The following is a 13,278-nucleotide window of genomic DNA, read 5'->3' as shown; positions in this document are numbered from 1 at the left end:
TAAACGGTACCAGTGACAAAGACTAAGAACCGACTGTGGGCAGGCATGAGAGCAAACTGCACATGGATAGGACATAAACACAATACTGATCATCTTTTTGGTTTTTGATTCTAAGGTGATAATGACACTTTCTCATGTTATAGAACAGCCAGCTAAAGATATGCGACATTCCATTCACAACCTTTTATTCGCAGATCAGCTATGAATCAGAAAATTACAACAGTCCAGTGAAACCACAATATATGATGTCGTAATCTTCAAGAACTCTTCCATTATCTTTTATGTTTGGAGAAGCTGCAGGATTTGTCTCTCACAGTATGTCATCTCTACGATCTCTTTTTAATGTAAATGCTTAAGTTCACAAATAAAACTTGAGTTGTGTAGTACAGAGGTAGAATTATCTGAAATATTTCAGAGATGACAGCATATGGTCAGTGTTGTGGCTGTTAGTCAAACTCTGTCAAAAACTGCAGGATTGTCTGCAATTCTATCATTTTAACATGTATTGGCATATAACTGTAAAACAACAACTCAAAAAACGGATGCCTGCTTTGCTCACTGATACTGCAACTCTACCGAGGACACTGAGCATACAGGCAGTATGCTAATTAGCTAAGAAGATATCATTAGCTAAGAAGATATAAAACAACTGTAAGAGTAAGGTGACCAGATTTCTGAAATGAAAATCGAGGACATTTTCATTGCAGTGGTGAAAAATCATCAAATACCATCATTATGAAATAAACAGGGATAAGTACTTTTTCATGTATCTTAACCAGATTTTATTATACAAAAGGTGGCAATCAAATTAGTGACATTACAGTTATCTCCTCCTTCATCCACCTCCATCTCAGGAGCCTGGGTGGAATAAGAGCAGAGGAGAACATGAGAAAAACGTGTCATCACCTGGTAATCTCATGCTAATGTTAACGTTACAGCCTCACTAATGACAGATATGAAAACAGTGTCATAATGTTAACGTTCACTGACTTTTATAACGTTATGTTAGGTCTTCAATTCAGAAAAGCAATCATACTTACTATAATGTTACATCACCAAACACACACACACGCACGCACAGCCAAGTCTACTGCCAGTTCACACAAAAAATATAAGTTAATACACAACATACCATTTATCGCGGCCGCTAGTCTCCTTTTCTTTCCTTTTTGCCGCCTCTCGATTGTTGTTGTTGTTGACGCTGCTGCGTCTGTACATCATATGACGTCGTCTCTGGTGATGTGTTAAATGGCTACCGTAATAACTGGTGAGTCTGCGCGCATTTTCACCCATTCAGTGTCAAAATCGAGGACATTTTCGGGGAAAGCTTTGACTGGGGACAGGTCACCCAAAATGGGGACTGTCCCCGGAAATCTGCGATGTCTGGTCACCTTATGTAAGAGGCTGTTACAGCAAAGAATATTAACCGTTTTTAGTTAACTCAGGATGAAAGTTCACTTGTTCACTTGTCTTTGTACTGATTTAAACCAGCGTTTGGTATTCTCTGCATTAAAACAGCAGTAAGCGTGTTTTGTAAACTGTAGGACTGGGTCTTAGTATGTAACATAATAGAACGAACAGACGCAGTGATTTGACCCAAGCACCAATCTAAACTTATAATTCAGAACAGTCATCTTCATTAAACACAATCAAAACGCCCTGTTCATTAAAGGGTTACATAAAAGCTGTGAATGGTAACTAATGTGAGCCAACTTCATATGACAGCCTTACAACATCAACAATCTGTCACTGAGGACTATTTCCTATCAAGCATATGTTACCATTTGGCCACACTTGTCTTCACAGGGGCTGTATGTGTAAAATATCCACAGGCAAGACTTCTCTCACACTTCCTCAAAATAACTGGTTTCATTCATAATTAGCTCAGTATGCTGCAGAACCTCATTAAGTAGCCATTTTTCTATGCGGGGATGTGAGGTTCACAATCCTTTGAATTTATTCTTTGGTTAGTGCTCATACTTTATGACTAACGAGCTGGTGTATTCAAGTTGAATTTGTCATCATGACTCAGGATTCTTAATATCTATTCAGAATTTACAGTTCTTTTCGAGCATACTAATCTTTAACTGCTCTCGCTATTTAAACACTATGAAGCAGTATATATTGCAGTCTGTGTGTGTATCACACATTCAATGTTCAGATCAAGAAAACCGGTTGGATCTCTAACTTGCATTTACTATATTTAGTTTTTCTGGTGTTTTAACTTGAATCTACTTTATTTAGTTTAACAAACCACTCAACAGTGTGTTAGTAGAAATCAAAACTGCTAACAAAACTAAACCTAACAAGACACAACAGTAGTGTATATTTGTATAATAAGACCAGAATGATGGTGGATGTAGCCAACTATGAAAGTACAAATAAGCTGTGTTTGGTTGCTCATGAGACACAACAGATTCCCTTCACTTACCTGTCAAGGATCTCAGTCTTGTACAGAAATCTGCTGTATTCATCCAGCAATGAAGCATGTGTTTGCAGAATAATGACATTGTAGACGACCACTGCAGTCAACATAATGATCATCTTCAGCTCGTAGTTTATTCTCAGGAATACTGAGCAAGAGATCAGGCCCAGGATGCAACTGTAAATTAAATACTGGATAGGAGAAGGGGTCACCAGACAGAGTGGATGATTTATCAAATAATTAAAAAGAGAAAAACAAGAATATAATGACTTTATAAAGGATCCCGATAGTGATACTGTTGGTCTTTACTTACAGGAAGGTAGAAATTGTCTTTGCCAGTGAAGGTGATTTGTTGCCCATTAGAGTAAAGGAGTGTTTCATTGGATGAATTGTAAACGGGAACTGGAGGCAACTCGTTGTCTTCCAAAAAGAACTAGAAAAAAAGATATTCTGGGCTCGAATAATTTTTTTCAGAGTACAAATAAAAAAGCCATTTTTAGATCAGCCCAAAAAAATAAAATAAACCACAGACTCACAAATAAGAAGCACAATTTCTCTGTTTGCTTTGCATGTCAGTGTGTGAGAAGATGAACCCGTCTGCATTAGACTTGCAGAAGGAAAATAGAATCTTCTTAGATCAGAGGCCAATAGTGACAACCTTTCAATAATGTCTATTAAAGTGAAGCTGCAGGACAGGAGGGGGATTGGCTGCCCCACTGAGCAAAGCCAAGTTAATTTGGTTCATCCGCCCTGAGCAACTGACCCACGTCAGACGCAAAACACGATTATAATCTCTGAAATCGATTTGTGTGAAGGTCTAAACCAGGGTCCTGACACCATGCTTTATCACACAGCCTTCTCTCAAGCCTCAGGCTACTGTTCCACCTTTATCTGAGCCTTTATGTATCTGCCTTTAGCCTACAGAAATAAACCTAAATCAGATAAATCAGAAAAATAATGGTGAAGAGGGAAACAACAATAACGTTGTTATATACCGTTTCCTTAAATGCAAATGATTTTGGCACTTCAGGAAAACCACAATAATCATGACAGCGAGCCGGAGAAAACAATACATCAATAACAATTTTTCCGTGGCTTATTATTTGGTGAAATATTCAACATGCATGAGGCTTAGTAAACTAAATAAATCAAATCCACTAATCCATACCACCAAAAATAATTATTAAGGTTCATCTAAAACTGTGACAATGCATATATTTCACTGGAGTAAAGAAAATCTTTTTATGATTTCAATTTTGCAGAAAATCTTGACATCTATGGTTCGATTTTACATCAATACCATCAACTTATTCATTAGTTTCTGGGTGAGAACATGCTGCAATCCTTCAAATTATAATGACACCGTAGCCACAAGTTACAGGAGTGCTGTTTGCAGGAATGTGATACTTCACATTTCACATTTCCCTCCCTTCCTGTGGTGCCAGCGCATGAAAGCTTACCATGTTGAAGACTGCCATTATGAGTATTAGAGCTGTGGTTGTCATGGTGAGAGTGATGCGAGGCCATGGCTTGTTGGCTATAATAACTGATGACCTCAGCAGCCACATCCAAGAAGTAGATGCGCTTTTACTGCAGTGCTGCTGAGACACACAGAACAACACATCAATACAAGGACACATGAATCTGAGTATGGAGCAGGATTTGGGAGCTGAGAGAGAAAAGGTCTCAGAGGCATCACACGGAAGAGGCAGACAAGAAAACAGCATGCATGAGATACCAAACTCATAAAGACTGGAGGCAACACATGATGAGTGTACCTAAATGTGTGTGTGGAGAGAACCTCAGGTCTTCATAAGTTAAAATAAGTAACTCACACATCCATTATATGTGTATTATTAGAATCATGCACAGCGAGCTCTTACTTTTGATAAACAAGGACAATCACTCCAAATTCTGTTTAATTAAACATTTATATCAAACACACCACACTGAGGCAGTTATTTTTCTTTACTGACTACTAATTACCTCAGCAATGTCAAACAAAAGTGTCAGGAGCCCATCAATTTCGGGAGGGACGGGTCCTTTAAAATCAAAGGTATGTACCATTATATCTAAAAATACATAACAATGTAATAATTTTCAATGTAACTTTCTTCACAAAGCCTAGCACACCAACTATCTTCCTCCTCCTGCATCCTGAGGGCAATGTTGGCTTATTCTTAAGAGCAATACACACAATACTCCTCATTTAACAGTAATGTACACACACACGCACACACATTGCAGCAATTATTGGCTTAATAAGTCCATATAATGTTTATTGCTAAGCTTTGACTGGAGTAAGAAATATTCCTGTGCTTTGGCAAATGTTTGCTAGGTCATTTACAGTCAATTGGTTTTCCATCTTCCAGCATTTTCCTTCACTCTCAGTGTGTTTTGAAGGAAAACACAGAGAGTGAAAGCCCAAATAATTCATTTGATCATCTCAGTAATATTTGAGCACCACTCGGGCTGAGTGGACGTGACATTCAGATAGTGCAGGGATGTGCATCACATCAAAACATACTAAAGATGGCACACTATTACTTAGTAGGGAAATATCTGGAATTACAGAACTTTTGGGGATCTTTTGTTGCAAAATCAAGGTATTTTCGTGCCATTTTGTAACCTTTTTTACCTCAACACTGAACTGAAGAATCTGCACCCAGCCTGGCTTGACAACTGGACTATCACCAGTTTCTTGTTTGGCTTATTTCTTTTGTTACAGTGAGCTGTTTTTTTTTTTTTTGGTTAAGCTATTTGTTAGATGACTTTGTCACACACCTCCTTCTTATTTCAATTGAAAATTAATCTATGTGATCATTAGGAAACGCTGACTTAATAACTTTTACATTTAATGGGTTTGAAAGCTTTCTATCAACGTTTACTGCGCCAAATTAAATGGCCTTCTCAGTCTTTCACAGGAAATCTAAAAATAAACCCTGATATCCCTCCATGACATTTGACAACTGTACAAATAAAGTCCAACAAATGCAACAGTGACCAACATAACATTATTTTGCTACCGTTCAAGGAAAATAGATAAGAGGATAAGGAAAGAAATAAAACCTTCTGCTTGTTTGATCAGTTGTTAAATTCTAAATTTCATTTTAACATATTTACATCTTTCCAATTGAGCCTTACTTACATTAGACTGGTTACTTTCACAACATTTTTTATATGAGTATGAGATGAATGGTATGCATTAAAAAGTGTAAGTTGTAGAAGAGTAATTGATTAGTAATTGACGTTTACAGCCGTCATTGTGTTGTTGATGAACAGGGAGTCATCTATGCATCTCCGTTCTCTGTGTGGTTTCACTCTACTGTCAAAGATTCCTTTTGCTTTGAGGAGCATCTTTCTTCTAGCTCTGACCTTTCTTTTGAACATCTTACAAATAAAGAGGGAATGCACCTGATGCCATCAGATATGCGACTGTATTCAGGTGGCGCACTCTTGTATCCACTGAGTGGTTAAAAAGGCGGAACGTTTGAACTGGAAAACAGAAAACGTGTAAAATTGTAAAAAGTTATAATGCAATTGACTGTACCAACAGATTCAGAGGGAGGTTGAATATTTTATTTTTACAAAATTCTAAAAAGTAAAGAGAAGAGAGCCAAAAGGATTTTCCTGGATTAAGAAACTGGAATCCAGGCTCGAAAACAAGGATTAGGTGTTAGGTATTTGTTAATGTACAATATTATGACATATAGACACGATAAGCCATTTAGCATCTCCAGTCTGCACGTGTCACATTGGTTGCACAATGGATTCTATGTTACAATTTCATCCATACAGTTACAAAAGTTTGAACGAAGCCACCTCTGGCCCAACGGCAGCTGGGATAAGCTCCTGTAGCTCAAGTGTATCAGTAGCTGTCTAGCTCTACCCACTAATGAATATATTGTGAACACTATATAGTGAGTGAATGAATGGACTCTTTGAACAGAGCTTCTGTCTCTCTCCTTAATTTTCACAGGCATGTCTGAATGAAGGATGAGAAACATTAACACAAAAATGACCAAAGTCTGAATGACTACATGCCATAATTTTCATGAAATAATTAATGTTACCTATCTCATGTCTAAAAGGGGCTTTAAAGACACACTTCTGCAAACCCCAAGTAAGAAAAAGGTAGGACATTTAATTACAGAGTGCAAGGTTTTTATGAAAAGGGAGACCATTAACTGTCAGGCCGTTTCTTTATCATTTCCACAGGGGAACTTGAATAAGATTTAATGAGCGTTCCAAAAAAAGAAAATGAAAACGACGAATCAGAGCATGCATACAAATACAGACCCTGCAATGCCAAACAATCTTGACAAAAGACAGCTGGAGTATCACATGGCTGCTTAACTTTACCAGCTGAGTGTTCTGCTTAGTTTTGAGTCTCAGGCAACCTCCACAGGGAGCTGAGCTCTGAGCCAATAAGCAAAGAGAAATAGCAGACATCAGAGGGAACAACTTGTATAGGCCTGGGGTGTATGGAATTTTATAGTACCTTTAATGTTTTAAGAGTTATTTCTTTTCCCATCCTTCCATTTTCTGACTTGGCATTTGCCTCCACTAGACAGTAACAAAGAGCACACTTGGGTAGCTTTTCGCTATGTTAACGTGTCGCCTTACTTTCCTCAATCTCATCTCCTATTTGAATGTTAACTCCTTCCAGTGAGGATGTAAGAATGTAGTGTATGCAAGAGATGAGAGGACAAAGCTGCCAAATCAGAAACCCTTGATTCTATGTCATATTTAGGAGACGAAGTGTAGCATCTGACAAAAATTTAATAATCATTTCTGCTCTGTACACACCTGTGTTTCCTTGCTCTAAGCTAGCCCAAAAGCACTCTTTATCCTTGTCCCCCTAAGTTCATTTAAGGAGTTGGAAAATCCTCGACAATGACAGAGGGGGAATGATTTCCAGTTCACAGGAGGAAAGAACGTCACAGAAATGACTGTTTTTTTCTTCCAAAAGGCCACATTAACCAATGTCATTGTTAATGTCTGTTGATGTCTTAATATTATGGAAATTTTATATTGTGAAAACACTGTCACACTAGAGTTAGGCCAGACCAGTATTGACAGCGGGCTTATCGTGTCTTTAAAGCAGGATATTTATAGCTAAAAACTGCTTTATTTAGTCAAGGAAATGTGGACATTTGCCTGCTGCATGAGAGGCAGTGAAGTGCTTCAACATTCACAGCCAGACCGGCTGCCACAACATAGAAATGTGAAGCTCAGATCAGATCAGATCACAGCAAACCGAGGAAGAAGAACCAGCTTCTCTGGTAAGAATGCTATTATCTTTTTACAGATGTTTGTTGCTATATTTATGTTCCAAATATTGCATATATGCCCCATAATAATCAATTTCATGTATTGAGTACCAAAATAATTTGAATTGAGCATTTGAATAATTATATCAGAAACACAAGGTGGTAAACCCAAGAATCACCAGCTGACAGCGAAAGACTCTTCAACAAAGATGTGGATGCACTGTGCATCATTAAAGAATAACACACCTAAGTGCCACTTTTAATAACCCGAGGGGCACATTGTGGACGTTTAATTGACAAAAGGGGCACTTGAATCATTTACAAGTCACAAGGTACAACTGAAACAATGCAGTTTGAACTCTACTCACCACAAAGTGTCCAATAAAACATATGAAGAGGATCAAGGACAGGATAAGAGAGGCCATTCCAAAGGATATTCCCAAGACAGCTGTCCTACAAAAAAATCCAGACATGATTTAGTTCACTTACTATGAAGCCATTTGCAAAAAGAATTGAAAAGTAAATAAATAAATACAGTGAGTAAAAACCACAGAACTCTGCAGAATATTTTTAAACATTTACATAAAGGTCACCTACTTTGGAAGAACCAGAATCTGCACAATAAAAATGCAGAAGAAGATCAAACAGGCGCATGTGACATAGTATTTAAAGGCTGGCAATGTTGTCGCTCGGTACTAAAAAGAGAAAGTACGATGTCAGTGAAAGGCTTTTAAAACTGTAGGTGCACTCAGACACCACACACCTCTCTGTAATTCACTCCATGGCATGCTAAGTGTGGGCCAAACAACAGAAAGTATCAATATATTCAAAATTATATATTCAGTAAGTCTATTCACTCCATCAAAAGGTGTAAATGACTCCAGTTTGGATGAAAAGCATGTTACCTCTTTTTCTAATGATCTATTGTGAAAAAACAGCGATATTCTTTGAATGTCTTCAGACTTGAGCCATTGTCTGAAAGCATAAACACACGTTTCAGAATTATATAAAAGTTGAGAGCAGAAGAGCAGATAAAGGACATATATAGAAACAAAAACAGTTGTTCAGATTTTCGATTAAATGGTGGGCTTTCAATATAAATTTCATCATAAAAAAAGGATAAATTACATGAAGATAAACTTAAATATGCTTTCTTCAAATTTGTGTTTTAAGCATAAAGTAATAACATGCGCTTGCAAAATGAAGGTTACTTTTGTGAATTTATCCCATCAAACGTCCTGATCATCCTCTCGTTGAGTTCCTCTTCAAACCGTTTCTTCTGAGACTTTGTCCTTTAATGAGTAACAAAAAGTACCAGAGTTACAATGTCTTTTAAGTTGACAAAGTATTAGTCACAGACACCGAAGCCTTGAGCAAAAATCTAGTCCCATTAATCATCTTATTGCATGTCTTTATAATTTAAAGGATGAGAATGATCCTGCAAAAGAACATTTTGCTCAAGCTGCAAAGTGGGCGGCTTGCCTCTCTGATCTTCTCTGGAGGTGATATTGCCCCATTGGCACATCCTAGAAATAGAGTAAGAGAGGAGGGATGGGTTAGCAGCTACCAAGCAGCCTCCTACCACATAAACAATACAATGCGTGTAGCAAATAAATACACACAGCAGTGCTGATCTTCCCATTGTCATTAGTCATGCTGTCTCTGTGGTGCAAGTTGGCAAAGGGCTTGGCTGCTCCCCATGACTCCAGGTAGCGGGTCATCCTGACTGAGGCTCTCATCTTTGAACCATCAAGCGCGTGTCTGGGTCTGTAATGATGGTGAGGGCTCCGACGCTCTACCTGAAGAAATAATGGAAAAAGGGTATACTGCAGCATTTCATTTTGTATCCACAGTTCTCTTTAGAAAATAGAAGATTTGTAAGGAACCTTTGGGTTGATAACCAGGTAAGTGATGACACCATGTTCCTTTAAGTAAGAATCTCTTTCTTGCCCATCCCCATCTTCCACCTTATAGGCACCATTCAGGTGCTCCAGTGTCACTGAGGTGATGTGGACTCTCCTGGGAGAGAACGGTTGACAATGATCAGTCAGTTCACGGGCCTCTTTGGATATTATCAATGATTCAGGATATTCTTGAGCAAGGAAAGTCAGTGATTAAACAGACAAAAACTGCAAAAACACTCCCAAAAATGCTTCTGTTTTACTTCCTTCTCACTCACCCTGGTACACCTCCTGCTTCCATATGATTGGCCAGTGTGACATCATGTGACCAAACATCATACTGCCATTTCTGAAGTCCTATAACACCACACAGGACATTCCCAGAATGCACACCCACACGCATGTTAATGTCAACCCCTGTGGCATCTCGCACTTTCCTGTCAAGCATCAAAAAAAAAAAAAAGGGAATTTGTTAAAGGAAATCATCCTTCATATCATCCATCCTCTCAGAAAACTAATGACCTAATGACAATGCGTCATATTCTAACCTGATTCTGTGTGCAGAGTACTGCACCACAAACAAAAGGGAAAAATGGAAACTTAGCAGAACAATTATTTTTTTAAGCCATAAGCCTTTCGGAGTTAACCAAGTTTGCAAACAAATACGCTAATCCTCATTTCAGTTTTCCAGTGATCACAACATATCACTAATCTGACCATGGATTACAAAACATATTTTGGCATCACTGATACTAAGGATCAAGCTAGCAATCATATGACAGAGTTGGAACAATATCTACAAAATCAGAGAAGCAAACATTTAAAAAATAATTTCAGCATTTTTTTGAGCAGCACTGTGATATAATTGCCACTTACTTGATTGCCTCACACATGTCAAGACCCATTTTTACACAGTTGTTTGCATGGTTTGGCAATGACTCTGGCAGGCCGGACACACAGTAGTAACAGTCGCCAAGGATTTTGATCCGCATGCATTCATTTTCCTGCATATGAAAAAGCACAATATTGGTGATAAGTTAAGATCCCACTGGCAGATCACAAGGGGAGCTTTTTAAATTTGATTTCATTTAATCCATTTTTGAGGGACATTCAAGACTTGTCATATTCAGACTGCTGCATGGGCTTTCCTGTATTATACTATATTAATGCCAGCAGGGGAAAAAAATGTAATCTCTGTTTTGTATCTCTGGTTATATTAAAGAAATAAGCTTCTCCCATTTGACTTTGAAAGGCTGACATCTGCGCCTGACACATTGTGTTTGTGAATCGTACTGAAGGCTGCTGGGAAAAAAAAAATGTTGATAGTTCAAATATCTGCAAGACAAAAATTATATCATGTCAGAAAAGTAAATATCTGAGGCCCATGTCATATCATTCATGTTAGTGTGGACAAAATTATAACTAAGAAGATCAGTTGGACAGTTGATTTGATTGGACATCAAAACTAATTTGGTGGCCACACCTTATCTGAAAGACAAAGTACTAAACTTGTAAGAGGATAATTGAAGCCTGCATTTCACAAAAACTTTTAATATGTTATCTTTTGTGCTTGTGCATGTAGGCTGAAATCGACCCTTTGCCAAATGTGATAGTGAGTAATATATGGTATAGTTTAATATATGAATTACTGTAAACAATAAGGTCTGCTATTAGACTCCAACAAAGACACAAAACTCAATCAATTGTCAATATCAATTTGTGAAAACAACCCAAGTACTGAATTTTTTTTTACCTTTGCAATTTGATCAAATTTCCCAAACAGCTCGTTCAGCATGTGCACCAATTCTCCAGGTGAGCAGTCACTGGCAAGCCGTGTGAATCCAACTATATCAGCATAAAGTATACTAGAGATGGAAAGAAATACTATTGAATATAACTAAACAGTTACATGCTCTCCATTTAAAAAAGAAAAAAACACTGGAGTTTCGAAACAATGACTATACATTTGAACTACTCTAAATTTAAATATACACTTCATGCAGTGCAGATCTATATGGTCTTGTAAGTGGTACATCAGAATAAATGTTACATGCCTGACATTAGTGTGTCTTTGAACATAGAGGTTGTGAAAATTGTTTGTGTTCTCAATCTGGCCAAAGTTTGGTCCTTTGAGCCTCTGGATGATCTCAGCTTTCATCACACGGGCGATGTGTGCTGGCAGCAGAGACAACAGCAGACGCTCCTGAATTAACACAAAGGAGGAAGTTGATATAGCACAGGGATGCTCATATAAAATAAGCATAAGTGAGTGTGATTATTACAGTGTTGAGACAATCAACTTCTGTAGTCATACAACTTAAAATGTGTCTAGAAAAAAACAGTCCCAAAAGATAGTTGCTTTGTTTTAGCTTTGGACTATATTCTTACAGGAACTTATTCCCTCGTTGACTCACAGTTTTGACTTAACTAACCTAATACACTTCAGAAACCCTTCAAACAATCTTCAGGTTTTACAACTTTTCTTACTTCTCCCTTTTGTTTTTTAGTTAATCAACTCACTGCACTGTTTCAAGGGATTGGACAGGTCTATTTTAAGGAGAGATCTGCAATGGCTGCTGACATCATGCCAGGGATTTGGGTTTATGATGAATTCACATCCTCGATTGCTCGAACCGAAAATGTATAGACAGTATGCTATACTGCAGTGCACTTTGGTTAAAAGCATGCAGCAAACGGCATATATTATGAGTTCACTGAGCGCCTGAAAAAAAATTGTGTCTCTGCACAGTTACTACCATCTGTCACAAGCTGCAGCCAGCACTCCAGGGCTACTGTGAAACGATTCACCCAAGGCGTTTTAAGCTTCACTCATGGCAGTTCAAACAAACCATCTCAATTCACTAAAGGGAAAACCAGCTCCACCCCAAGCTTGGGCTTTCACAACAACAGCTGGATTCACTGTAGTGTAACTAAATGGCTCCACAATTTCTCACAACTGTGAGAAAAAAAAATGCTTCAACGCACACTCTCAAATGACTGAGGATTTATAAACATCTTGCCAATATTTCACTGGAAGCTGTGCTGCTTAAAAGCAGCAGCATCAAATTTGCAGTAACCTGCCCTTTTTGTATTCTATCATTCCTGCACTACACTAAGCAAGCAGAGGAAGCTCAAAGGCACAGGGACTCTGAATAGCGCTGGCTGGCTGCATATCATGAGTAGAAGAACTTACTGCCACATTTAATTTGTAAAGGCTATGTTAAAACCCAGTCGGTGTTGAAAACATTGAACAAAGCATCTATACATCCAAATTCTATACCCGCATAATCCAATTCAGGGTCCCGGATGGGGACTGGAGTCTGTCCCAGCTGCCACCAGACAAAAGGTGGGGTACACCCGTGCACAGGTTGCCAGTGCATCACAGGACCAATGCAGAGCCAAATGAGAAACAATTCCACACGATCACAGTCACTCTTAAAGTCAATTTAGACCAATGAACCCAAAAAACGATTTTGAACAGTGGGAGATTTGAACTGGCAACCTTGTGAGACAACTGTGTTCAGACTCATTTATAAGGAAGTAGTTTGTCGCTTATGACAATATAGCAGCAGATATTCTCCGATCTTAATAATCTTCATAAGAAGCAGACATAAAACTACTTTTATCACTGAAAAAAATAAATAAATAAAATCAGCACGTTAGGTTTAGCTCTAGCTGA

At 38.1% G+C, this 13,278-nt stretch overlaps 1 protein-coding gene across 1 annotated transcript in view; it reads right to left on the bottom strand.

The window, feature by feature from the left end:
- The window catches only part of adcy2a (adenylate cyclase 2a), a 56,872-nt gene that overhangs the window by 10,527 nt on the left and 33,067 nt on the right, over positions 1-13,278 (bottom strand). The window contains exons 5-18 of the mRNA XM_072394641.1: positions 11,654-11,802; positions 11,353-11,464; positions 10,476-10,603; positions 9,878-10,036; positions 9,585-9,717; positions 9,321-9,497; positions 9,181-9,224; positions 8,910-8,990; positions 8,604-8,673; positions 8,296-8,393; positions 8,067-8,151; positions 3,886-4,023; positions 2,739-2,858; positions 2,432-2,616 (exon numbers count right to left, since the gene is read on the bottom strand). Coding sequence (XP_072250742.1) covers positions 2,432-2,616; positions 2,739-2,858; positions 3,886-4,023; positions 8,067-8,151; positions 8,296-8,393; positions 8,604-8,673; positions 8,910-8,990; positions 9,181-9,224; positions 9,321-9,497; positions 9,585-9,717; positions 9,878-10,036; positions 10,476-10,603; positions 11,353-11,464; positions 11,654-11,802 — 1,679 coding nt within the window. The remainder of the gene's footprint in view (positions 1-2,431; positions 2,617-2,738; positions 2,859-3,885; positions 4,024-8,066; positions 8,152-8,295; positions 8,394-8,603; positions 8,674-8,909; positions 8,991-9,180; positions 9,225-9,320; positions 9,498-9,584; positions 9,718-9,877; positions 10,037-10,475; positions 10,604-11,352; positions 11,465-11,653; positions 11,803-13,278) is intronic.

This window comes from Leuresthes tenuis, unplaced genomic scaffold (assembly GCF_036924035.1).
Source record: "Leuresthes tenuis unplaced genomic scaffold, fLeuTen1.0.hap1 SCAF_10, whole genome shotgun sequence".
Taxonomy (NCBI): Eukaryota; Metazoa; Chordata; class Actinopteri; order Atheriniformes; family Atherinopsidae; genus Leuresthes; species Leuresthes tenuis.
The sequence above is the reverse complement of the archived record's forward strand: the minus strand, read 5'-3'. Positions and strand labels throughout refer to the sequence as shown.